This window comes from Trichechus manatus, unplaced genomic scaffold, assembly GCF_000243295.1.
Source record: "Trichechus manatus latirostris isolate Lorelei unplaced genomic scaffold, TriManLat1.0 scaffold00141, whole genome shotgun sequence".
NCBI classification, from domain to species: domain Eukaryota; kingdom Metazoa; phylum Chordata; class Mammalia; order Sirenia; family Trichechidae; genus Trichechus; species Trichechus manatus.
In genome coordinates, this window is record NW_004444077.1 from 1317517 (window position 1) to 1345064 (window position 27548).

The 27548-nt window shown below is 35.8% G+C and overlaps 1 protein-coding gene across 1 annotated transcript; it reads left to right on the plus strand.

Moving 5' to 3' along the window:
* On the plus strand, window positions 1–27548 carry CCDC82 (coiled-coil domain containing 82; the record flags this gene model as incomplete). Its single annotated transcript, XM_023739850.1, has 7 exons — window positions 1–726; window positions 1418–1616; window positions 9918–10010; window positions 12206–12330; window positions 16995–17165; window positions 21847–22032; window positions 27416–27548. Coding segments are annotated over 7 exons (1539 nt in total), but the record flags the coding sequence as incomplete, so codon positions are not given.

Here is a 27548-nt window from a genome sequence, read left to right on the forward strand (position 1 = left end):
GTTGGAAGACGTGAAACAAGAAACAGTTCTAAAACTCAAGTGCCCAAGCAGAAATCACGAGTTGATTGGAGGCGGACTAAAAGAAATAGTATCTCACAATTATCTGATAGTGATGAAGAGTTTTATAGTAGTGAAGAGTTTGACAGTGATAAGGAGTTTGATAGTGATGAAAGTGTTGATGATAATGAAAGTGTTGATAATAATGAAGAGCTTGATAGTAACACAGGGCTTGATAGCAATAAAAAGCCAGAAAATGAGGGAGAACTTAAGTTAATTGAAGTTGAAAATGAAGGAAACAACAGTAAGCATCTCGTTAACACTGGCAACAGTTCAACATATGAAGAAGAAAAGAACAAAAGCAAACATAGTCTTGACTTAACAGATTATGAAAGTCATCCAAGTCAGGAGGATGATGATCTCAACAAATACACTGGACAAATAATAGAGGAGGATTTAGAAGAAGAGCACATCAAACGAGGAAAGAGAAAAAGTATAGCCTCTGTGATATGTGACAGTGATGAGAGTGATGACAGTGATGTAATAGTTAGAAAAGCAGGTGTCAAACGTCCACGTAGAGTGATTGAAGATGAATGTTCTTCCCTGGAGATGGAGCAAAAAAAATCTGAAAAAACTTTAGCTGCACGAAAACAAGAAAAACTCCAGAAGCTGAAAGAACTCTCAAAACAAAGATCTCGTCAGAGACGTGATAGTGAAAGAGATTTTGAGGTGTGTTTTATTTTGTTGGTTTTGTTACGTTTTTACAACTTTGTTTAACATATTTAATTTTTATAAAAATCAAAAGTGCTAAGTCTGTTTTATTTCTCAGTAATCCTAGAATTTATGTTTTAATCCAGTAACCTGTAACATGTTTGATTACAGTGTTACACCTAATATAGTTTTATCATGAGCTTCAGTCCATCACTTTTTAAAAATGGAAATTGTTTTGTATGGTTTTTCTTGTTTTTAACTTCTACTTATGACCTTATTGTTCATTTTAAATGTTTTACATCATTTAAGCAACCCTCAAAAAAACCCACTGCTGTTGAGACAGTTCCAATTCATATAGTGACCCTGTAGGACAGGGTAGAACTGCCCCGTAGGATTTCTAAGGTTGTAAATCTTTACGGAAGCAGACGGCCACGACTCCCACAGAGCAGCTGATGTCTTCAAACTGTAGCCCTTTCGGTTAGCAGATGAGTTCTTTAACCACTGCGCCACAAAGGCTCCTCTCACTTAACTAAGATACAGTAGTATCTTTCTAATTTCAAAAGTGCAGCGTTTTACATGGCAAAATCTTTTTTTAACTTTAAAATATGAAGCTCTGTGGATCATTTTTTGGTTTCAGATGTAATGGTTAATTTCACATTCATACTGACAAAGGCACAGTATACTGAAGTGTATGTTTTAATTTAATTAGGACTCTGAAAAGGAATCCTGCCCAAGTAATGATGAAGATGACGAAGATGAGGAAGAGAGTTGTGAGGATGAAGATGGAGATGATTCTGTTATTGGTGACTTTATAGTAGAAGATGAGGAAGGTGATGAAGAGAATGAAAGTCAACGAGAAGAAAAATTGACTACTTCACAACTAAAATTAGTAAAACAGAATTCTCTCTGTAAGTTAAATATCAAAAAAATACAGTGTGCTCTAATAATGATATAGCAAGTCAGCCTTTTAATATCATGTTCTAAATCATTGGTTAGAAGTTATGGTTGCATTTCCAGGTAACTTTAAATTGTCAGATAATAGTTTATTCCATTGGTCTCAGGAATCTTTTAGAATCTTGAAATTATTAAGCACTACAAAAAGCTTTTGTTTATGTGGATTACATCTATCAGTATTTACCATTGTAGAAATATAAACTGAGAAGTCCTAAAAATATTTATTAATTTAAAATAACATTAATAAACTCATTATACTTTAATATAGATAACATAGTTTTATAACAAATAACTGTATTTTCCCCCAAAATAAGAAGACTGACTTTTTAAAAATATCTTTAATGTCTGGCTTAATAGAAGGCAGCTGGAGTCTTACATTTTCATTTGCATTTAATCTGCTGTGATATGTTGTTTTGGTTGAAACGGAAGAAACCAATTTGCCTCACACAGTTATATAGTTGGAAAAAGGAATTTTATAATAGTATTTTCAAAATAATTGTGAATGTTCTCCTTTGATACCACACCAAAAGTCAACAAGTGATAATTTCTTAAAAGTTATTTGCAATATGGAATCTGAAACCATAAAAATTAACTTTTAGTACTCTCTTAGACTACAGTCCATTCGTCTGTTTTGCATTTTGAGAGATGTTTTTTTACCTGTATCTGATTTTCTAACTCTGTGCATTGGCTGTTTGGGAAATATTAGTTCACTGAGTTATGCAGATCTTTCATTTGATACATTAATTTATTATACAGTTTTAAAAAATCACATTCATTAATATCACCACCAGTCTCAGAAAATTCTTTAAATATTGGGAAGCTGTCAAGCTCACAGTAGCACATAAAGGTTTTTCAAAATTCTAATTTATATTTTAAAACTTGATTTTTATGATTGACAGATATTCTTAGTTGTCCTTGAAGTGACAGACTCACTTCATTCAGTTTTGAGAAAAATGTCTGCCATATACCCAAGTCTGAATAACCAGTTTGTCATTCTTTAAGTAAAAAATGGTATTTTATGAAAAATGAGGCATTTTCAGCTCCCAACTCAAACAATTGCCTAAGTTTAACTTTTCCTCAAAACAGGCATCATACTTTTGTATGCCGCATAAGCATTTTTATCTCTAAGTGCATACTTCCCATTGCATCCCATAGAGTAACTAAAAAGATATGTACTCAACGTTCAAGATTTAATAAATTAATAATTTTTACTAATTTATGAAGGAAGTTCTTAAGTAAAACTAGCTTTTTTCTTTGTTTTCCTTAACTGTGAGTGCATAGCAGTGATCACTACAGTGATTGCTAGTAGTTTAGTGCTAATGCTATGATTCATGCTAAGGGGCTACCATTGCTTTTGCACCATCAGTACAAATTTTAACATAGTGGAAAGGGAAATACTGTAATATCTTTGTATTATTGCTTTGACCTTATCACCAGTCACTTTTGGTTCTGACTCATAATGATGCCATGTGTGTCAGAGTAGAGATGAGCTCCATAGGGTTTTCAGTGTCTGATTTTTCACAAGTAAATCACCAGGCCTTTCTTCTGAAGTGCCTCTGGGTAGACTCCAACCTCTAACCTTTCAGTTAGCAGCCAAGTACATCAACCATTTGTACCACTTGGGACCCCCAGGGGTTTGTAACCACAGTCTGAGAACTGCTCATTTTTTCTGGCCTTTTGAGGCTTCACTCGGTGAAACCTATCAGAGAGGAAATTAAAATCTTTTGTATTTTCATATAATTCACTAAAATATAGATAATAGAATTCTGAAAAGTTTAGGATATCTTTAAATATTATTACTCTGATGCCTATAACCCATTGCCGTGAAGTGGATTCTGACTAACAGTGACCCTGTAGGCCAGAGTAGAACTACCTATAGGGTTTCCAAGGAGCAGCTGGTGGGTTCACACTGCTGACCTTCTGGCTAGCAGCCATAGCTCTTAACCACCGTGCCACCAGGGCTCCCTGATTCCTATAAAAACCAAAAACCAAACCTGTTGCCGTTGAATTGATTTTGACTCATAGCGACCCTATAGGACAGAGTAGAACTGTCCCAAAGTGTTTCCAAGAAGTTTCTGTGGATTCAAACTGCTGCCCTTTTGGTTAGCAGCCAAGCTCTTAACCACTGAGTAATCAGGGCTCCTTGATTCCTATAGCTGTACATATATTTGAAGATAGTTTTTATGATGTTTTATAACTGATATAAGCAGGCTGCAAGACTGATACATTTTGTATTTTTTTCTTCAATAAAACATTCTTTCCAAATATTTTAGGAAAGGCAACATTTACTAAAATTAAGTGTGACATGGTTTAATTTAGATCTCACAATTTATAATAGTAGATGGATCAAATTTCAAGAAAATTTAGCTGTTATGGAGATGCCACTAATAGATACCTATGTACTGTAAGTTAATGACAATTTTCCTTATATCACTAGACACTAGTACACCTGCCACCTGGACATTTCAGTCACAGGGACACATAATTAGGAGATGTTCTCATCATTCTGGATTATGTATATAGACTGTGGTAGAACATTTGCTGAGAGATACCCATTCATTCCCACTCCTGCTAATTAAGAAAAATAAAAAAGTCCACCTGTGGGAACCACTTCAACTTCCTTCTCTACCCTACACCTCTTTGCTTACTCTAAATACAGCCTGTACTCCAGGGGAGGATGTAGCTCATTTTTTATGCAATACCTTTTATTTTGTGTTTTCTTAATTACAACTTCTCCTCTGGCTCTATCATCCACCCCCCCCACCCCACCTTTTTTTTTGTTTGTTTGAGTGACTTTATCTTTACGAACTTTCTTTCCTCAACTTGTAACCATGTTCATGCCTATCCTTCCTTTGCTTGGAATGCTTTGTTAGCCACTGTTCTAAATCTTTTTGTCTCTGTTTCCTGGTAACTACGGAACATGGTACTCAGTCTCTTGCACCCATCAGTCCAGTGAAATTGCTCTCACTTAAATTATCGATAACCTCCTAGTTACTGAAATACTCTTCAGTTCTTATATTAACCTGGCATTGCTATGTCCTTTGCCAGCATTAACCACTCTCACTTTCAGAAAACTCTTCTTTTTTTTAGCCTCTGTGATTCCATTCTCTCCTGCTTTCCACTTTATAATACTGCTTTCTTTTATTTCCATTTGCCACATAAATATTGATGTTTTCAAGGGTTCCATCCACCAAGCCACCTTTGTTTTGCTTGTGCTTTGAGCACTCCCTTACCCATATTTCAGCCCAATCTCTAGGCAGAAATTTCTAAGCTTTTATCTCCAGCCTAGAATTTCTCCTTAGTATAAAACCTAAATTTTCATCTTATTACTGAATATCTTCATCATGGTGCCTTTCAGGCACCTCAGATTCGATATGTACAAAACAGAATGATTCAGAGGTAGCACGATGGAATTTTTGACTAGTGGTAGGACTGTTCTTATTTTGGTTGTGGTGCTGGTTACACGACTTTATGCATTTGTCAAAACTCATAGAACTGTACACCAAAAAGTGAATTTTACTCTGTGTAAAATGTAAAGCTCAATAAATTAAGCCAAATGGATGCCCCTCTCAAAAAAAAAAAAGGTTCATCAACTTTCCTTGTCTTTGTATTCTTAAGAACCATTAGAGTTTCTACACATTATAGGTACTCATTGTTTGTTGAATGGATGGATGGCTGAAGGATTCAAATAAGTACCTTGGCTGAAGGCTTCTGGGTTTTATAGTTTATAGATTCAGAAAAATGTTTCATGCGAATCAGATTTTTTAAAACATCAAGAGAAAAAAATCATATATTTTAGATAATAACTTGGTTAATGTTTTTAATACTTACTAATATTTATACCATATGTGAATATAATAAATAAAATGTAATATAGGGAATTTTCCATTTACCAAAGGATAATGTTTGAGAAGTTTCTATAAGTTAATTCTAAATTTGGGAATCAAAATGTATTTTCTCATTAAAACAATAACCTATATGATGAAAAATGAACACTATTCTTTGGGATGGATTAAATTGGAATTAGGCTAGTATTCCTAGATTCATTCTCCCTCAAGCCTCTATAACAGCACTGACAACAACTCATATTTAACATATGATCAAAATCTGAGAGAAATATCTAACTTCTGATTCATTACTCAAGGGAGAATCACAATCAGTGGCCTATGCGATTTTGCCTTTTTGTAGAGAGCACTTTTGCCTTCCTACCTATAGGAAGACATTTTTGTTCACTTCCTCACTCTGCCTTTTGGCTCTGAGAGATGCATCTATACCACTTCAAAACAGGGTAGTTTTCCCCCTGCTATAAGGTTGAAGCAGTTGAAGACAGTAGTAGTCTTGTTTTTCCCGTGTCATCAATCCCTATTAGTATCTCTCTCTATTTATTCTGAGACTGCAACTCCTAGAAAAGATACGATAGAAAATAGAGGGACAGACTAGTGGTAATCCACTGCTTTCCAGCTCTATATAGATTCTAGATCTATTTAGTGGGTCACACACCAAAAGTCAACCTCAAATTTATAATGAAGCATTAGAGGTGTTCTCTATAAAATAAGAAATAAGACAGAAATATTTCTTACTAACTTTAGTCTGAATAATGCAATAAAACATATGAAAGCAAAACAATAATATGAAGACGAAATAAAAAAAACTATTGAAAAAGACATTATTTGAACGTAATATTATGTATATGCTGAAGTATAAGTTTCTGATTTATTTAACTAAGTATACAGAACTTAAGGGATATGAATACATTGAGAGCAGGAGTAAATGTAGCATATCTTTCCAAAGCTTTTTTCATGTTTTTTCCCTTGGGGGAGAGGGACCTGTTAGAGTACAAAAGAAGCCAATTTCTTGCTCTGTCCCTGCCCTCTTACACTGAGATTACCCCTCCATTCCAGAAGAAAGTTGATCAGCAATCTGTACTGTTACCTAAGGGAATATATGTAAATATTCTCTTGACTCTTGAAACAAACTTATCACTAGTAAGACCACATCCTCCTTGAGGTTGGGGGAGAAAGCAGAATCTGCCCAGGAATTCTGGAAGACTCTCTCTCTCTCCGGCTCTAGAGTGTTCCAGTAAGCTCATCTCCCACAAATACCCAAGAGAACCTGAGCATTTTGGAATTAGTAAGAGATCTCAGAAAAATGGCCATATTCACAATTAATGAGCAAAACTCCATGACTTTCATATACTTGCAATAATTATTTAGAAGATAAAATAGGGAAAAATTCCATTTACATTAGCAACCAAAATAAAATTTGTAGGCCTAATCCTAACAAGAAAAGCATGGTTTTATAGGTAGAAAAGGAGCCCTGGTTGGCTCAGGGTTTAAAGTGCTTGGCTACCAACCAAAAGGCAGGCAGGCAGCCACTCCTTGGGAGAAAGATGTGGCAGTTTGCTTCTGTCAAGATTTCAGCTTTGGAAATCCTCTGGGGGCAGTTCTACTCAGTCCTGTAGAGTCACTGTGAGTCGGAATCGACTCAGCAGCAACAGGTTTGTTTTGGTATAGGTAGAAAAATAAACTTCACTGTGAAATAGAAAAGAAGACATGAATAAATGGAGAGACATAGCATGTTTCCAAAAGGTAATAATACATAGTACAAGTTACTTCTGATATTTTTAAGCTCAGTTTTGCAAAAACAATTCTTAGTTCACTCGGAAGAACAACAAAATGAGAATAAATAAAATTTGAGAACAGTAAATTGGAAGAATTTGCTCTGCCTGATGTAAAAAGTCATAAAATTGAAGTATGTAAAACAGTGCAGTGTTTGCAGGAGAATGACAGCCAGATCTATAGGAGCTGTACCAATACACCTGTTGCTGTCGAGTCGATTCCGACTGCGTATATGTGAAATTAATATATATGATAAAGGATGTACGGAGAATCAAGAGAATGTCTAGACTATCTAGTTATTGGGTGTGAGGAAATTGATGAACTACCTTGGAAAAATCAAATTATGCATAAACACAATGTTAGTGGTTTTCCAGTATCCTTTTCCTATTTTTTTTTTTTTAAATAACTGGGTGTGGGGAGTGGGCTGTGTTTAAACAGTATTCCTAAAGTAGTCCACAAAAGCCCATCCAATGCAGGGATGAAAGCATTAAGTAAAGCTCTAGAGGAGGGCTGGATTCTAATTCTAGTTCTGCCTCTGTGTAGTAGTGTGACCTTAACTCATTTCATCAGTGTGTCGTTTTGCTTAAGTGTAAGTGAGATTTGAATTTAATTTTCTCTTAAGACCCCATCCAAGTCTAAAAGGCCATATTCTGAAGCATAATATCAAATCTAAGTGTCGTGTATGCCAACATCTGTTTAGAAGATAGGGCAGGAAATACGGAGTCAGATTGCCTGAATTCTAACATTTACTAGCTGTGTGATGATAAGAAAGTTTTCAGCGTATCTTAGTTTCCTTATCTGAAAATACACTGAGGATAATGAGTAGTTCAGTGGCTTTGAGAAATAAAACAATTCATGCAAATGCTTGGAATGATTCCAGGCATGTACTTATTCAATAAATTTTAATTATTTTTACTTTGTATTAAATGTGAGATGCCAGGAGCGTAATTCCACCATCATTCACCCATCTCCACAAACACAACGAAATAGGGGTCTTCTTCCTAACTCTTTGGAAGAAGATTCTGATACACATTGGTAGGGGAGGGATTTTGTGATTAGAAAAAAAAATCCCCAGGTGATTCTAATCTCTGCCCTTTCCCTTTCCTCTTAGTCATAAAGAAAACGCTATCAGGGTCTTTGAAATAGAGCCACAGTTCCCAAAACTCTTTAGTGGGTGAGTCACATTGGGCATGTTCGAGATGAATAAATTCAATGGGATAAAAAATTCTATTTCAGTTTGTTTGATTGTTAAGTACACAGGATAGATTTGATTGTTTTTTTTCTCAACGTATCTATTAATATTCCCCAAACAGTACTCCCTTAATACAATTTGGAGAATACTAGAATAGAGTTTAGATACATTTGGATGCTCACAAATTATGTACCAGTACCATAATATTACATCCAGAGTTTGATGAAAGTCTATAGTCAACATTGAATTCTGTTTAAGTATCATTTCATTTTTCAATTATGCTCTACTGATTTTTTAAAAAATATTTTATGGCCATGATCAATTCTTTTATAATTTTCAATGTATCATAGGCCCTCTAAAGTCTAAGGGCACCAGTGCAGATTATCTGCTGTTGTCATTTAGATTTATTACTACTTTACTGTGATTACTTTATTCAGTAAGGTTAGCTCCTTAGAAAAGAGTACATACTAAAAATTTCCCTTAAAGTCTAAGAAAGAGTTATACAGCCCTTATTAAGGAACCAAAATAGAAGTGAATCCCATCTTTCTTTTTACTTACCTGAAAAGAAAGTCAAAATCTATTTGTGAATGTTTGCGATAGGTTTTATTTGGCTTTAATCCCTTGCCACGCATTTTCCACATTTCTCGAAAATACTCAAGTTGTTCTTGATATATCTTCACAGGTGCCCAGAACTGGGCAAATGCTTTAGAATGGCCATTTGATCAAGGAAAGAGTCATATTTAATAGAGAACATTTCCACAACCATAGTAAACTTTGACCCAAGGGTAGTAGGAAATAGTAGGGGCTTTCTCTCTTATCCCTGACTGACTTCTATCAACAGATGACTCCAGGGACCAGACAGGTTGTTGGAAAATCAGGCTTATATGTTTTGTGTGGAAAGGAGAAGACACAACTTTTCTATATTGATAGGGACTACAGGAAATTCTAAATCTGTGGCAGCAGAAAGAGAAGTGAAGTTTGAGAGCTACTGGGGTGCTGGCAGGGGTCGCAATTTTCTGAACAATTTCATATGTAGGCTCTCTTATAGATAAGGAATAAGAAAAGAATTTCACGTACATATTGAACATCCTCCCTTAGAGATTTTCTCTCCTGTTCTAATTAAGTTGATAGTTAAGTGCACAGGCACTTTTTTTTTCCCAGAACATATTTCATAACATTCCCTGAACAGTTTTGCCTCGCTAAATTTGAGAAGTGGAGATTATTTGAAGTAGCAACTAGAAATTTTGGATTAGAAGTCAGGAAATTTGGAATATGGAGATGTGCTATGACTAGACAAGTCACCAAAGTAGCTATTAAATTAGGATAATTAAGCTATTTCTCTATTTGTAGTATTAATTTCTTAACCTTGGGGAAGATAACCTATTTTAAATACAGGTAATTGTTTTGTCTACTAGATTCTAATATTTGTTTAAAATTAATTTCAGATTCTTTTAGTGATCCCTATACTCACTTTGAAAGAGTTGTGAAGGCTTTGCTGATCAATGCTTTAGATGAATCTTTTCTGGGAACATTGTATGGTAAGTCAATAGTATGAATGGAACAATTTCTTTTTTTATTTTTTCAATTTTTAAACAACATAGCTTTAAAAAATATATTAAGCAAAACCAAGGAGGACCATTGTTAAGGCTCTCCAGTCATCCTTCTAGGATCAACTATATCAAAATGTATTCATATAAAAAGCTAGTTAGTGTTTGTGGAAGGTACAAAAAGTACAAAAGAAGTAAGTTACAGATCCCTGCCCTTCAAGAGTTCACAGCGAATTTAAGGGTATAGGCTATCTACTCATGAAACAGCAGGATGGCTCAACAGCCATATTCCAGCCTCCCTGTATTTCACTAAAACTTACATGCTCTTTTATATTCCACTACTTTTACACATGCTTTTCTTTCTCAGAATATAAGCCAGTTGTACCCCAGATTTTCCATGTGAGTGTGAAAACATTTCCACTGTGAAACCCGTCTCTGACCTGCTCAAGTAGTATTTATCTCTCCTTTATTTTTGCCATCATTCTGAGTATGTTGGTATTCATGTACACGTACTTTCCCACTGTATTTAAAGTATATTTTTGCCTGCCTCCCTTACCAGAGTGTATGGGAAGAACTATATCTTATATACATATGTATTCCTTGCATCTGGCACAGAATCTGGCATGTAGTAAGACTAAAAATATGTTGTGTTGAATACCCAACCTAAGTGCCAAAACTAGATTTCTCTCATAATTTATAATGCTGGACTCAGCATTATTTAACAGCTGGAGATATGGCAGTAAATATCATATGTTATTCCTGCCCTCAGGTTGCTTAAAGTCTACATAGACGATACGTAAGTAAACAAATACATAACATAATAAGATTTCGACTGGTGAGTCATTCTCGAAAACAATAGAGTAAGGAGATGATAAGGGAGAAGAAAGTCTGTCTTAGATTTGTCAAAGAAGGTCTCTGATGTGAATTTTGAAGGAAAACCTGAATGAAGTGAAAGAGGGAGTAATGTATGGCTCTTAGAGAACAGTAAGTGCCAGCACCTTTAGGAAAGAATAAGTTTGGTGTGTTCAAAGAACAACTGGAAGACCTATGTGGCTGGAGTAGAATGAGATGGGGGAGAGGAGAAGAGATGAATTCAGAGGGGTCTAGGTAAGGGACAGATAGCAGAGGGTTTTGTAAACCCTGGTAAGGCATTTGAATTTGTAGCGACTTAAACATGATAAATATATTAATTTATTAAAGGAGTTCCTGGATGGCACAGACGGTTAGGCGCTCAACTAGTAGCTGAAAGGCTGGCAGTTTGAACCCACCACAGGTACCTCCGAAGATAAGCCTGACAATCTGCATCTGAAAGGTGGCAGCTTGAAAAGCCCTCTATTGTTGCAGTTTTGCTCTGACACATATGGGGTTGCCATGAGTTGGAATTGAGTCCATGGCAGCTAACAACAACAGTTCTATTAAGGAAGCCCCCAAAAGAAAGGCAAACAAAGTTTAAGTTCAGAGAATATGATAGATATGTATAAATAGACAGGTAAGGTATATAAAAGGAGCCCTGGTAGCACAGTGGGTTAAGCACTTGGTTGCAAACCGAAAGGTCAGTGGTTCAAACCCATCAACCACTCTGTGGGAGAAAGATGTGACAGTCTGCTTCTGTAAAGATTACAGCCTTGGAAACCCTATGGGGCAGTTCTGCTGTGTCCTGTAGCATTGCTGTGAGCCATAATCAACTCACCGAGGATGGGTTTTAAGGTATATAATAAAGGGGAGTGAGGAAACAGGTCTGGCTACAAGAGAGGGTTCTGATTTGTTGGCACTAGGGGTTACCACTGGATAGGTAGAATGAAGCCAATTGCAGAGGGCCTGGAAAGCCATACTCAGAACTTTGAGCTTTATCTAGAATTTAATAACTCATCCATGTCAGTTTTGTGTAAGAGAATAGAAGATAATAGTATGGAAAGCTTTTTCATCTGGCTGTTTCTCTTATCATAAAGTAATTGTTAAAGCTTAATAGAAGAAGAACTGTAGAGTCGTTTTTCTGTTTTCTTTCCCTAATGCTGTGTTCGCATGATTTTTTTTTTACTTCTTAAATTTTTTTTTTTTAACTTAAAATGCCCTCTAACCAACCAACTAAGTATCTTCCTTAAAACTATGGGAAGAGATCCTTAAGTAAAAATTATTTAAATATTTTATATGCGAGAAGTGATTTTTGTTGTTATTTCCCTGAACAGATGGCACCAGGCAGAAATCATATGCACAAGATATGTTGACATCTCTTCATTATTTGGATGACCGCTTTGTTCAGCCTCGTCTAGAGAGTTTAGTTTCTAGAAGTCGTTGGAAAGAGCAATATAAGGTATACAGTTTTTTTTTTTTTTTTGTTATCTCCAGGATGGGGGAAGGAGATGGGGAATAGTGGAGAGGGGACCTCTCAGTATTTCAATGTTCAGTTAGACTGAATCCTCTTCTAAAGTGTTCACATTCCTCTTTGTTAAATTATCAGCTTATTGTTTCTAAAGGCTGTTATTGTTTGAATCATTCACACTAACTATAGTCAATAAATGATAAGTAACTTTAGAACTTCTCTAGGACTTAGCCATCTATGAAATGAGGAGATTTGCTATGACTAGACCAAAGCAGTTACTAAATTAGGATAATTAAGCTTTTCTGCTTAATTATTCTATGCCACAGAATGTTAATTGTTGTTTCAGAAGCGTTCCGTAGCCAAAGAAGTTTGAGAAACATCAGGTTTAACTTAAACTGGTTTCTTTACTGGAGGACTTTTCAGGAAGATTAATATATAAATTTATACTGCAAATCTTCAAGAGGGGGATATAGAATGTAATACTTGACAAATTTGTTTTTTACACTTTGTATTTTACAAGTATGCATTTGAGGCTTCTTTTCAGGAAATACTTGTTATTATCTCTCATGATTCTTGATTTCCATAGAACATAATTTGGGGAACACTGGCCTAGATACTTTGTGACATCCTTCTTTGCCTTAAGATTTTGTAATTTTACTATTTCGGGGAAGCACCTGTTTAATTCATAAAATCTGCTAGATTCCATGTTATCCTCTAGGTTTCTGTTTTTTGATCTCTAATGGTAGGGGCTGTACTATATTATTTTTAAGGTCCCCCCCCCAACTTCTAACGGTCCATGTTCTGATGATTAGCAAGAAGAAAAATGGCAAGATAATAAAATATCTCTCAAGTTCCTTCAAGTCCTTCTAACATTTAAATCACTAGTTCCCCTAGCTGATTTATGTCATGTCAGAAGATTGGTTTTATCCAAGGCCTGTTCAGCCTTCATACCTGATGGTAATTTAGGAACTGATGATTAGGTTTAAAGGACAGTTATGGGATTTCAGAAAGATGTAGAAGGCTTCAAGTTGGAGGATGAGTTTAGGGCCACCATATGTATCTTTTTGACTTTGGGAAAATTTTTAACCTCCCTGAACCCCTGTTTCTTCCTTAGACATAGGAACTATTTACCTACTTTGAAGGGAAATATTTACTTACTTTGAAGGTAAGGTACATAGCCCAATGCTTAGAACATCGTATATTGTTTTCTTCAGTAGAAAAAATAGACTGTATTTTATTATTTATCACCTAATTTTTGTCAGGTACTTTATATGCAAAGTAAAGTATGTTATTTAATCTTCACAATAAGCCTATGAGGAAGCTGCTGTTATTTCCTCCATTTTAAAGATGAGGAAACTGTGATTCAGAAAAATCGATTAACATAAGATTACAAAGCTAGTAATTAGCCAGGCCAATATTTAAACCAAGGGTCTTTCTGACCTGTATGCTATACTGTGCAATATCATATCATAGTAGATTATACTGAATTTGGATAACCCAATGTTAAAATAATAACTATAAGATACAGTAAAATATTAGCTTAAAAATTTAGAGACATAGATGATTTATAGCTATTTTAGTCAGGATAAGCTAGGTTATACTGCTAAATAATAAATAGAAACAACAACAAAACCTCAATAGATTGACCCAGCAAGTTTTTTTTCACTTCTGTGCCCAGTGTGAGTCACCAGAGATGTTGTTTATTGTAGTCACTCAGGGAACCAAACTGATAAGAGTTTTCATCTCAGCATTTGCTTCTAAATGAGTACCACAGAAGCAAGAAGAGAAAGTGATTAGTTACCTATTCATTCTGAATTTCAGCCCATAAGTGACACACATTGCCTGCTGTCACATTTTATTGGCTAGAGCAAGTCATGGTGATACCTAATGTCAGAGGAGGCAGAAGTGCACACTTACCATTTCCATGTAACTGGAAGGAGAAAAGCTGAAAATATTTGGTAAACACTAGCAATAACTATTACAAGAATCTACCCCAGAAAGTTAAGAAATGTCAAGGACCTAAAATGTGTTGCATGAATATACCAGATATCTAAAAAGAAGTTGGAGTATTGTGCCTAACACTGATTCTTGGGCTTCACATTATCATTAGGACTGAGTATGCCTTAATCCAAAACTTAGTGGTTGTTCCTTAAAAACTGTAGGCCAGTCCATGGGTTTAACGGTTCTAGGAGCAACCATTTCTGTTAATATAAAAATTATGTTGACATACTGTCTATGACCTTTTTCGATAGTATTTCTAGACGATTTCAAAAACTGTTCTCATTTGCTAAAATTATGTATATATGATATGTATGTATATACATAGAAACTATTGATGAAAATTGAAATTAGGTACAATATTTTACATTAGATTGTGTGCTTTTTATTATTTTTTCAAACATCCATCTTTGCTTCTGAACAAATAAAAGGCATATTTACATAAACAGCTTACTTTTCATTGATTAAATATTAGTTTGCATTAATCAGTCCATAAAGTGCTCATGACACATTTCTTTCTTTAGTGACACTTCATATAAATACTGAAACAGAATACTGTACCAGTTTTAACAAATTTGGAGCAGCCATTTCTTTTTAAAAAAAAATTAGCACCTTTCAAGAGATGCGCTTTCCTCAGTGAGAATAAACATCATATCTAAAGTATAGCCTTCATAAAGAGAACTTAGAGGATATTTTTTACCATCCTTCCCTCCCTCCATTGAGATCATCCACATATTGAAGTACTTTGTCAAGAGATTTCTCATGATTAAAAGTACTTAGAGCACGATGTAGTGAATTTCCAAAGGAAGCCACTTATACAGATATTGGAAGGCTGTTGTGTGTCCCTTGAAAGGAATGTACGTTGATTCCCTTTGCTGGTAAAAATTTTACTTTGCTGCTGCCAGTAAACACCAAACCGTTTTGTTTCTAATGGAATTTTGGATCTAAATTAAAGTTGTAAATTCTTGTTTGAATGTGGCCAGAATTATTTAATAAATCTGCCAAATATTATTTCTTAAACAGTGCCATGAGGTATGAGAAATATGGCAAGCAGACAAAAGACAATTCTGTGAATCACACAGTATAAAAAGGAAATTAATCAGTGTATTGGATACTAAATTAATATCTATGGATTAATCGATTAATAACCACTAATAGTAACCATACTAAGGAGCCCTGGTGGCACAGTGGTTAAGCACTCCCCACCAGCCGCTCTACAGGAGACACTTGTGGCAGTCTGCTTCCGTAAAGATTTACGGCCTTGAAAACCCTATGGGGCAGGTCTGCTCTGTCCTATAGGGTTGCTATGAGTCAGAATCATCTCGATGGTAAAAAGTTTTTAATAGTAACCATGCTAGTAGGTTTATTATGCACAGTTTAAATATTCTGGTAAAACGTGATCTCCAGTTGGAACTGTGATGTTTACTCTAGGCCTAGAATGTAAGTAAAAATACTCAAACACAAGTAACTTCACAGAATGTTAATAAAGCTTATTTATGAACGACAAATGTTTTCTCAGTTTGTTTGCTCCCTGGTAACTCAGTTACTGGACTGTCCATATCAATTCTAGACACCTGGCAATCCTAGTTGTAACTTGTTTATTTTCATAGGACTGTAGCAGGATTGGAAACCCTGGTGGCATAGTGGTTAAGAGCTGTCCGAATCCACCAGGCACTCCTTGGAAACCCTATGGGGCAGTTCTACTCTGTCCTGTAGGGCTGCTATGAGTCAGAATCGACTCGACAGCAATGAGTTTAGTTTTTGTTTTTGGCAGCAGGGATGAAATTATTTCTGGAGTATTATGATATAATCCATACGATAGAGACTAAATCTGTTCTTCTCAAGTTTTTGAATTTTTGACTTAAAGTCAATACGTTTTTTTAAATTATCCTGAATTTTTGATGCTCCTTTTTTTGTAATTTTAACTAATCAGTACCTCCTTATCACTTAACTAGAGATGAGAAGAAGGAAAAAAAGTAAATTACTTATCAAGAGCACCACACACCCACTCTTTGCTTACTGTCTCATTATCTGGCATTTCTCATTTATGACAATAGCAGAAAATCTACTGTTCAGCCATTTTGCACATTAACAGCATATGTCTGGCAGTAACAAATGCTGAAGTGCTAGGCTATAGTAACACTGGCTGTGATGGTTAAGGTTATATGTCAACTGGCTAGGCCATGATTCTCAGTGGTTTGGCAGTTATGTAATGATGCAATTTGGCAATTATGTAATTATGTAACATGTCATCTTCCATTTTTGTGGTTTGATGTGGTCATCCTCCATTTTCACATAACACCAGTTTTCATGTAATGACCTGGTCTTTGGAACCTAAGCAAGTCAGTAAGTGAGGAGTAGGTGTGCTTAGTAAGTCACTTAATTACTCTGAAGAATGTAAGAGACATAAAACAGATTTTTTTTCTAGTCTGGTTGCTTCTCATTTAATAACCTAGATGATAAATTTATTTTTTCTTTAAATTATCAAACAAACTGTGTGGTCAATATTAAAGTAGGAAATCTAAGTGTATTTTGCACCTACATCTTTTCCTATTATTATAATTCCTAAGATAGGTTTTAATTTGGTTAGCTTCTTTTTGTTTTATTTATTTATTTTTATCTTTTAAAGCTTCATTCTGTTTTTTTAATTGATTCAGGAGCGGGTAGAAAATTACTCTAATGTAAATATTTGCCAGAAGAACCCTGAAAACCGTTCCTGCCATGCCTGTGGATTACATCGCTACTGTACATATTTGGTGCATTTATCAGGAAAGTTATATAATACCAGAACTATGGAAACAGATGATTTCATGTCACATGATAAGCAGGTATTGTTTTCTTTTAACTTCAGTTTTCAGTATTTAGAAATTTTCAATATATAAGCCTGCACAAATCACCCTAGATTATTTTCACAAGTGGAGAATACAAGGAAAGAGAGTACAGTTTTTGAATGTGAAAAATTCGTCATATACAGCAGATTCATTTCCTAATTTAGTCAGATAATAAAATGAGGGCATATTCTCTACATATGCATCATGCAGGTTGAGGCGGAGATCACTGGGGCAGGGGAGGCAGGAATCGCTTCTGCCTCCAAAGGGGAATTGGACCCAGGTAGAAAATTTTACAGGAGATAATCCACCAAATAGGTAATCCACAAGCGAATAACTGAAGAAGACTATTCAGCCTAATATGAGAGAACTGAAAGAATACCATACTTAAACCTAGACTATATCAGAAGCATGTCAGAGTCTAGAGCAATAACCACGTACTTTAAGAACCAGAAAACCAAACCCGTTGCCATCAAGTCGATTCCGACTAATAGCAGTCCTATAGGACAGAATAAAACTGCCTGATAGGGTTTCCAAGGAGCGCCTGGTAGATTCAGACTGCCAGCCTTTTGGTTAGCAGCCGAGCTCTTAACCACCATGCCACCAGGGCTCCAGTCACGTACTTAGGTGCTGTTAATTTTGAATGAATAGATAAAACTGAGGAATAAGTAATAGAGCAGAGCAGCACAATGTGAAGAGACAAAAAGTGCAGATGAAGACTACTTCTATTTTTAAATCTTAACTTTATGAAAGTGTTGGATTAATAAAGGATCCCTGGTGGTGCAGTGATTAAGCACTTGGCTGCAAACCAAAAAGGTCAGTGGTTCAAACCCATCAACCACTCCGTGGGAGAAAGATGTGACAGTCTGCTTACATAAAGATTACAGCCTTGGAAACCCTACGGAGCAGTTCTGCTATGTCCTGTAGGGTCTCTGTGAGTTGGGACAAGAGTGGAGTTTTGTTTGCATTAACAAGTACAACGATACTGAGATCTTCTTCTGGTGAGTCTGCATATCACTGTTGTGGGGAAGGGTGGCTTAGAAACCCAAAGTCATCTCTTAATTCCTCTAGCCAGTTATTAAGATGGAAATATCCTATTTATCTGAATTATTTTACTAAATTGGAAAGTATGATTCCTCAGGACTATTGGGCAATAATTGACCAGATCCCTCTGGGCTCAAAATTCACTCTGATGTTTGTATGGAGATAATTAATTCAGAATTAGTCTTTAATGTTTTATTTGGCAAGTTACCATAAAACACATATTTCTTTCTCAGTAGAGTCATATGCATATTTCCTTAGTGTTTTGAAAACTGATCTATGAGTTTTTATGAGATAAGATGCCTAGAGTCCTAATAAAAGTGATTTAATACTTTAAAGACCATATTCTGTTGTATAGATCAAAAATATTGCTGTACGTTCACTGCCTTTTCTGTCCTCAGCTAATCCTGGAGAGGGAAGTAGAGTAGAGTTAGCAAATCATTTATAGAGCTCTAAGATCCCTGTGAAGGAGCAAACATTCTATATAAAAAAAGTTGATTCAAATATCTAAAAAAATCGATTTCATGAAATAAAAGCAAAGAACATTAAAACAGTATTCTTACAATGAAAAATTATAAAATTTAACAAATACATGGGAAAATATTCTGTATATAACTGCTGTCATGAGTTCAGTACAGATACCATAATTTTTGGAATTGTACTCTTTTTCTGAGGCCACCATGAACGGGAACATACAATGATGTTCGATAGATAATCGAAGATTCCTCCCCCCCACCATTGCCATTGAGTCGATTCCAACTCATAGCAACCCTATAGAACAGAGTAGAACTGCCCCATAGGGTTTCCAAGGAGCAGTTGGTGGATTTGAACTGCCAGCCTTTTGGTTAGCAACCAAACTTTCAACCACTGTGCCACCAGGGCTACAAAGATAGTCATGCCAAAAATGAATAAAAAAATATAATTGGCATGTCAGGTTTGATGTGTTTCCTTGTGAAAATGGCATTGATAGTGGCATTTTGAACATCTTTTAAAACAGTGGCCATTGGGTCGATTCCAATTCATTGTGACCCCTTGTGTGCCAGAATAGAAATGTGCTCCGTACGGTTTTCAGTGGCTGATTTTTCCAAGTAGATCGCTAAGTCTTTCTTCCTAGGTGCCTCTGGGTGGACTCAACCCTTCAGCCTTTTGGTTAGCAGCTGAGCACATTAACTGTTTGTACTACCTAGGGACTCTGGACATCTTTTACCTTTCTTTAAATCCCCAAAAGTTGAAGAAACGAATGTTTAGATTTCTGTTCATGGTTCTGTGAAAACCTTTTCGTTTTTCAGATTAGAAGTAATCAGATGTTATTGTACATTGCTTGCTCACTGTAAGTACCTTTTCCATTTCAACATTATCATCAAACGAGTCCTGGTAGTATATGACATCTTAACAATTCACTTGCCAATACTTCCCACTTTGAGTAAGAAGACATCACAGTCGTTGCAGTGGCCACTAGGGGTTCTCCCATGAATTCACTAAAAGGACAATTAGTGTCACCATTTCTGCCATGAACATGGATTATGTGGAAGATTCCTGTGGCTGTTGTGGATAAAATACAGTCATAGAATAATGTGTTTTTTATTTTCATCATATTCTGTATTTCAACAAAACAAGAGGAATTTACCTGTAAAGAACTCTTAAGTTGGGGAAAAGAGAAGGAGAGATGTTTAAAAATCCTTATTTTAAATGTGTTTCCTGTATGAAACACAAATATTTGTTGAAAATATTAAACCGTATAGTTTTCTTGTTTCCATTTCTAATTTCTGCCCTCTTGTAATCTACTTATAGTTATATATGTCAGTAAACCCCAAATTACCTTTAGAATGTTCTACTATTTTTTCCCAATATAGCAGGCAATTACATTTTATATGGAAGAGCCTAAACAATTGCTGTAAGGCTTTATAGAAAGCAGTAGAATCATACAGTAGCTATAATACTGCTAGTGGACCTCCTCTCCCCATCCCCCATTGTTTTTAGAATACTGTTAACAGTCCATTGTAGTTGTTTACCATATGAATTAATATATACAGTACAATTTAGCTTATACTGTATGGTTCCATTCATGTAAAGTAATAAAATAGGTAAAATTAATCTATGCTGTTAGAAGGGTCGCTATGAGTTGGAATCGACTCGATGGCAACTGGTTTAGTTTTGGTTTTTCTTGGTTAGGAAGAAGAGGATAGGGAGGGCTTCTCAGCTGCTGGTAAAGTTCTATTTCTTGTTCTGGGTGCTGGTTACATGAGTGAGCCATTCACTGAGCTGTACACTTAAGTGTGCCCTTTTATGCACGAATATCATGTTTCAGTAATCGTAAAGCATAACATTTTCATGAAATATTTTCAGAGTCTTCCTGTTTTAGCTATACATTTGTAAAATAAAGTAAGTATTCAAAAAGTTCTGGAAGAGAAATATTCTGATCAGTTCATTTCACAAAGAGTGTTCTTAATCACAGAATTCTAGAAGACCATATACTAAACCAAAACCAAACCCATTGCCGTTGAGTCTATTCCAATTCATAGCAACCCTATATAGGACAAAGTAGAACTGCCCCATAGGGTTTCCAAGGAGCAGCTGGAGGATTTGAACTGCCGACCTTTTGGTTAGCAGCCGAGCTCTTAACCACTGTGCTAGCAGGGCTCTGGAAGACCATATAAACATAGAAATTAAAATTCCTATAGCTGATTGATAAGAAAAAAATTAATACGTTTTATTCACATAGGACACATTGATTAAGGCAATAAATATGCCTAAAAAGAAAGTTATTTTTTACTTTACAACATTTTTTGAAAAAAAAATACTTAGGTAAAAAATCTGCCAATGTTTAGTATTGGTATGAGAATGTGTTTCAGTTTTACATGTTGCTTATGGCTAGAAAATTATTGTAATCTAGGTATTTTTAACTCAGTAAATATGTACCGATAATACCTTGCATGGTCTTGTCTTGCAAAATTTCATGTGTGCCATTCCTTCTACCCTACAAGCTGTTTCTTGCCTCTTTCCCAAACTTGGCTGACTCTCTTTTCTCAAGACTCAATGCAAGCATTACCTACTTGGGGACACATCTGCTTTCTAGATTGGATTAAGTGCCCCTCCTTTCTAGATTGGATTAAGTGCCTTGATAGCATCTCATGCATGGCATTTGTCACATCATTTCATAATCATTTGTCTTTCTTCCAAGCCTATAAACTCCCTAATACAGATAGTACATCTTTTATTTCTAAGTCTCCAGTGCCTAGCCCAATACTTGAAACGTGGATGCTCAGGTTTTTTTGTTGACTGAGTTGAATAAGAGAAGGTAAAAGAATCATTGTACAGTGAAACCTGTGAGAGCTGGAACTTGATGGAACTGCCTTGTTATTCCGGGTCTCAAAAGTTTTCCGCCTTGGACAGGTTGCAATCTTACTGCTTTTCTGTTGCTGCTTTTTGTGGAAAATATTTGAGTTTTCCTTCTCTGAAAGGTTCGTGCCTTTTACATGTTACGGCTTTCACAGGTTTTTCTATATAAACAAAAATAAAATAACGAATGCATTTATTAGATTTTACTACTAAGGAAAATCTGAAAACCAGTAAGGCTGTATATTCGTTATTCTGTTATTGGCTTGATATGTCAGATAATAATGTTTATTTCTTGATTTAGGTGTTTACTGTTGGTAGAATTTGTGCTCATCGTACCAGGATTTATCATAAACTGAAACATTTTAAATTCAAGCTCTACCAGGAATGTTGCTCCATTGCAAAGATAGAAGAAATGGAAGATGAACAGGTCAAAGAAACAGTGGAAAGAATTTTCAGTCAGTCAAAAGAAAGTGGCTGGATTAAGAAGGTAAAATGAATGTACAGGAACCATCCAATTCAGTAGATTCGGGAGCCTAATTATGATCAGCCAAAGGATAAATGATTGGAAGAAAGTGAAATTTAAAAGAAACTCTCTCCTCTCATTGTCTTTGTATTGTCTTTTCTTCCACCTATTCCTTTCATGCTTTTTGTTGTCCTACCCGGAATAGGTGCCTAGAGTTTATAAGCATTCACTCAGCTCATCAGATAAATTTTAATAAGCAGTAATACTGTCCCTTAATGAGAAGTCTCTGCCCTTTCACTTTTATATATGTAGTATCCCTTACAAACATACTAAGTTCCTTTATTTTTTTTGTCAAAAGTAGAGGACTCACCTCTACTTGTCTGTTTCCTATTCTTTAGAACAGTTCTTGTGACCTGAGAGTGAAGAAGCACCTCGTGCCAGTCTGAGGAAAGGATCTCAGCTGCCAGTTCTAATGCCGCCCACATCCTCTTCTGGAGGACATGGGACTGAGCAGTGAGCATTGTAACTGAAGATCAAGGGGAATGCAGAGATTTCAGGCCACAGCACTGATTCTGATTCCCCCATATCCTGTTGATTACTAAATTTGATATCAGGGGTAAAGTGGGGGTTTTGAAGAAGTGCAGTGGATTCCTGAAGATCTACTGGCAGCTTACAAGCTCTGGACTGCTCACAGAGCTTTTAGAATTGTTTATAGTACATGGAAAGAATGCTAATATGATTGCAGTCTTCTGAAACAAGTCTAGTTACATGAATATGTAAGAGAGAACAAATAGTAGATTTTCAGGCACTGAGATCAACAGTATTTTTATCTTTAAAAAAAAAAAAAAAAAAGAAGGCCTGACCTGAGATCCATTGCTTGGGTTATGTCATAAAGAAACTTGTAAAAGAGGAAAATAAAAAAGAAAGCAAGGAGAACTTAGGAATAAATATATGAGCAAAGGGAAAGAAAAAGAGAACAGCAAAAAAGGAACTTATTAGAGCTCAGTGGAGGTCTCCATTGTCTGGAGAATAACATCACTATTGGTTTTCCCTTTTGACAGTTACCCTCTCACCACAGCCCCCACCCACTAATCCCCTGGCCTGCTCCCCAGCATCTTGACCATTAAGTCTTCTTTCTCTCATTTTAGTCTCTTCAGCTTTTTATCTTTTACTTTGCTTCTACTTCTCCCCTCCCCTGCCAGTTAGACTTCGTTCTTCTCCCACCATCTGTCTTTCTGTGTTTTTCCGTTTGCCTTAGGCAAGAGTCACCATTTATCCAATAACTTCCCCACTCTCCTCGTCATTTTCCCAGGAAATATTAAATTCTTAAGTGCTTTTTCTGGTGCATTTAAGTGTTGCCAAACCTTAGGTGGATTGAAAGACTTATTGGGACACCACATTGATGAAGAACTGTGTACTACGTGTAGAAAAATCACTGTACATATATATTAATGGTTAATATAGAATAATATTATAATGAAGAAAAATAAAAAGCATCTCCAAATCACATAGCTTAGAGAAATCTTACTAAAGTTTGGGATAACAGAAGGGAGTAGGAAAAAAAAGAAATTCTTAGGAGAAGAAAAGCTGAGTTGTTATGTTATGCTTAAAGAATAACACTTAGCATTGGGCATTGAAGGTATTTCAAGGTTGTGTGTGTGTTTGGGACAGTGTGCACATTTTTGCACATAAAAATCCCAAGGCGCTTCATTTTTTTGGGATTCCTCCTACTTTAAAAAATATTTGTCCATAGACTTTCTCAAATTTTTTCCTAGAAACCATTGAAGTTTATAGCGAGTATAAACCTATATACAACTTTTTGTGCTGTGATTAAATTTCAAGATTTGTCAAGTGCTCTGGCATTTCTTAGCTTGACTCTGTCCGTGTGTGTGTGTGTGTGTGTGTGTGTGTGTGTCTGTCTGTGTGTGTGTCTGTGTGTGTCTGTGTGTGTCTGTGTGTGTGTGTGAGATAACCCTGCATGTGTTCTTGTGATGGGTGCCTCCTCCTTTGTTTGGCTGCTTTCTCATGGCCCTAGTTACTAAGACCCTTTAGAATTCCTTGGACTCAGTGCTATTTCAATGCCCATATCTATGGCTCTTTGTGCTCTTAACTCCCAATGATGTCAGCCCCTTCTTTTGTCTTACACAAACTGTTTTTCCTCCCTCAGCTTGTGTTCCATACCTTGCTTTTTCCTTACCTGCCCTTTCTTCCACCAAACACTTTTCTTCCATTATCTCAGGATATCTCAGCACTTCTTCCCAAACCAAAAAAAAAAAAAAACCCATTGCTGTTGAGTTGATTCCAACTCACAGCAACTCTATAGGACAGAGTATAACTGCCCCATAGGATTTCCAAGGAGTAGCTGGTGGATTCAAACTGCTGACCTTTTGGTTAGCAGCTGAGCTCTTAACCACTGCGCCACCAGAGCTCCCTTCCTCCCAAAGGCCTGCCAATTAGACTGACTTTCTTCTTTCCATCGTTCTTCCTAACACTTCAACTACGATAACTTTTTAATCTAATGATATTAAAGGGGTAGGAACAACTTGAGTGTAAAAAAAGAGCAAATGATAAGAAAATTATAACAAAAATCTATAATGTAATAATAATATGATATGCCTTATTCTAAAATAGAGCTGAAGAATATACTATAGTATGCCAGTGGCAAAATTCCAACTTTTTTTTTCATTAAGAAGAGAGTTCATATGATAATGAGGTTTCCAGGGAAGTTCATAGGATTGTTGGGATGGGGTGGTGGGTACATGAGAACCAGGGAGTGGAGAAAGTATGTCAATAAAAATATCAAGTTTTAATTTTATAGTTATACTTACTTTTTAAACATATTGCATAAATATTGTTACATAAGTAAGAATTTAAAATTATTATTGAAGATCCCTCCCCTTTCTGAAACTCTTCTCATTTGTTCTCTTCCTTTTCCCTTTTTTAATATCTTTTTCCTTCCTCTTTTCTTCCATGCCTTAAACTGGTACTTCTTGAAACTTGGCCCTAAACTACCTATATTGGAATCACCTAGGAGTTTGTGTGGAGTCCCTAGGTGGCACAGATAGTTAAGTACTTGACTACTGACCAAAAGGTTGGTGGGTCGAACCCATCAAGAGGTGTCACAGAAGATAAGACCTGGTCACTTCCATGAAAACCCTGTAGAGCACAGAGTAGAACACATAACACACATAGGGTCTCTGTGAGATGGCAACTGGTGTGGTTTTGTTTTGTTTTATTTTGTTTTGGTTAGGAGTTTGTGAAAAAAATCATAATCCCTTGCCTCACCCCAGACCTACTGGTTGAGCATGCTTGGAGGTGGTAAACACCTAATGTTTAAGAAAGTAGGTGATTCTTAAGCAAATTAAAGATTAAGGACCACTGCTTTAAAAAACATGTTGCGGCTAACTTATATCCTCTCCCTCTCTCAGCTCTCTCCCTTGGCAAATCCATCCCTTTTTGCAGGTCTAGCTGCTGCTTTGGGTAGAAGACTCCACATTCTTCCTTTTATGTTCTTACCTCTCTCCCATACTCCATTCCCATAGTTCCAGCTGTTTTCATTGATAGGTCTCTCTGGCACTGTAAGAGAGTAGTCTTCATTACTAAAGTAAACCCAAAACTCTCCAGGTTTTTAGTAAGGAAAAACTGTGGAAGGAAGATCTTTAGGTCAGGATAGCCAAGTAATAGTAATTGCCGTCTGAGTTTCACTTTCCTTTTTGAGATTTTTCTTTTTTCACTGCAATGCTGTGCCTCGCTCCCACCATTTAAATCTCAGAAACAGTATAATATAGTAGTTAAAAGCATGGCTTTGCATATTTGCTCTGCCACTTACTTGCTGTAGAATTTTAGGGCAAGTTACTTTATTTCTGTAAGCCTAAGTTTTCTCATCTGTAAAATAGGAACAAAAACAATAATAATAGAGTTACAGATAGCACATTTTAAGCATTTAGTATAGGACCTAGCAAATGGTAAGTAAGCAGTAAATGTTACCCATTTTTAGTAATAAAAGCAAGGAGAGATTTTCCTCTCGTTTTCTTAGTAGAGCCTAAGACAAGTTGTAATTTTCCAAAAGAAATCTACTAAATAATAGAGAAAACAAGAATATAAAGAAACATAATATAAAAAGCTGAAAAACACCCATACTTTTAAAGTACAAGTTTTTAATCCTAGAGTACTTATATCTAATGGAAGCTGTCTGAGTACTAGGCCAAAAGAATCCCAAACTAGTCCATAGGCTCTTTCCCCACAAGTTCTTTTCTTCATCCTTTCCAGAGGAAGTGATGCAATTACAGATACCTGAGGGAAAAAGAGTTTTGTGGCCCATGTCTAGAAGGAAACCACACTCTTCACATACCCTTCTATGGATCCTTGTCACCACAAAAATGTGGCTCAGCAGAATCCTTTCTTACCCCATTGGGTTTAGAGATTGAGTTCATGAATAGAGTCAAGAAACCATTGAATCATTTAATCTCCTCAACTGAAGTAACTTTCCTCATAAGTACCTGGAATTCTACGTGCCTGAAAGTGATCACATGTATATCCTCCCTTCACCCAACTTCCCTGAGAAGTACCCCTGCCATTATTTTCTTACTCTCTCAACCTTAGAATCTTCAAATCATCCTTGACTCCTCTCTTACGTGCTACCTTGCTCCTTACTCTCCAGCTTCATTGCTATCACACAAATCTGGATCCTCATTACCTGACTCATATCCAGTTGCCAAACTATTCTAAACATGACTGTTGTACGAATCTTCAGTCCTCCACTCAAAAGCAGTCTGTCAAATTATTACTAAATTCCTTAACCTAGCATTTCATACTTCTTATTCTCTTACCTCAACATTTTTGGTTCAGACCTCTCTCTATTTCCCTAAAAAAAACTCAGCTTGTAGTCATATCTCCTACTTTTTTGTCTTGCATTATTAGATGGACTGTTGTTTCCTACAGAAAGCTGTCCCTATCAAATCTTTACCTACTGAATATTTTTCTCCCAGACACAGCTTAAAAGCCAATTTCTTTCTTTCCTGGTCACCTCAACTAACCATGACCTCTCTTCTGAACCCCCATAACACTCATGGCACTTACTATTGATTGTAACTTGTGTATTGCTATTAAGCTCTATTCTCCTTAGAAGCAGGGAAAGTGTCTTATATTTCTTATACCTAGACATTGATTAGCGAAATATTTGATATATATTGTGCATTCAACAAGACTTTGTCAAATGAATGATTGAAATCATTACATTTTTGTTAAAACATTAGAAACATTGAGAGTTATGAAAATAATAATAGTCAGCTTTAACTATTTCCAGTGTTTTCTGTGATTTAGAAATAACTTATTCTAAATTAAACCCTTTTTTATAATAAAAATGATTTTGTTCATTAAACGTGCTTGTTTCTGTTTGTGTCTATAGATTGAAAAGGCCAAGCTTACCTTCATTTCCTTTGAGTAAAATAACTAGCTTTCTTATTGTATATGCAGAAATATGGTCAACTTGAAGAATATCTCAGTCTTGCGGATTACTTTCAAGATGAGAAGTTTGACTG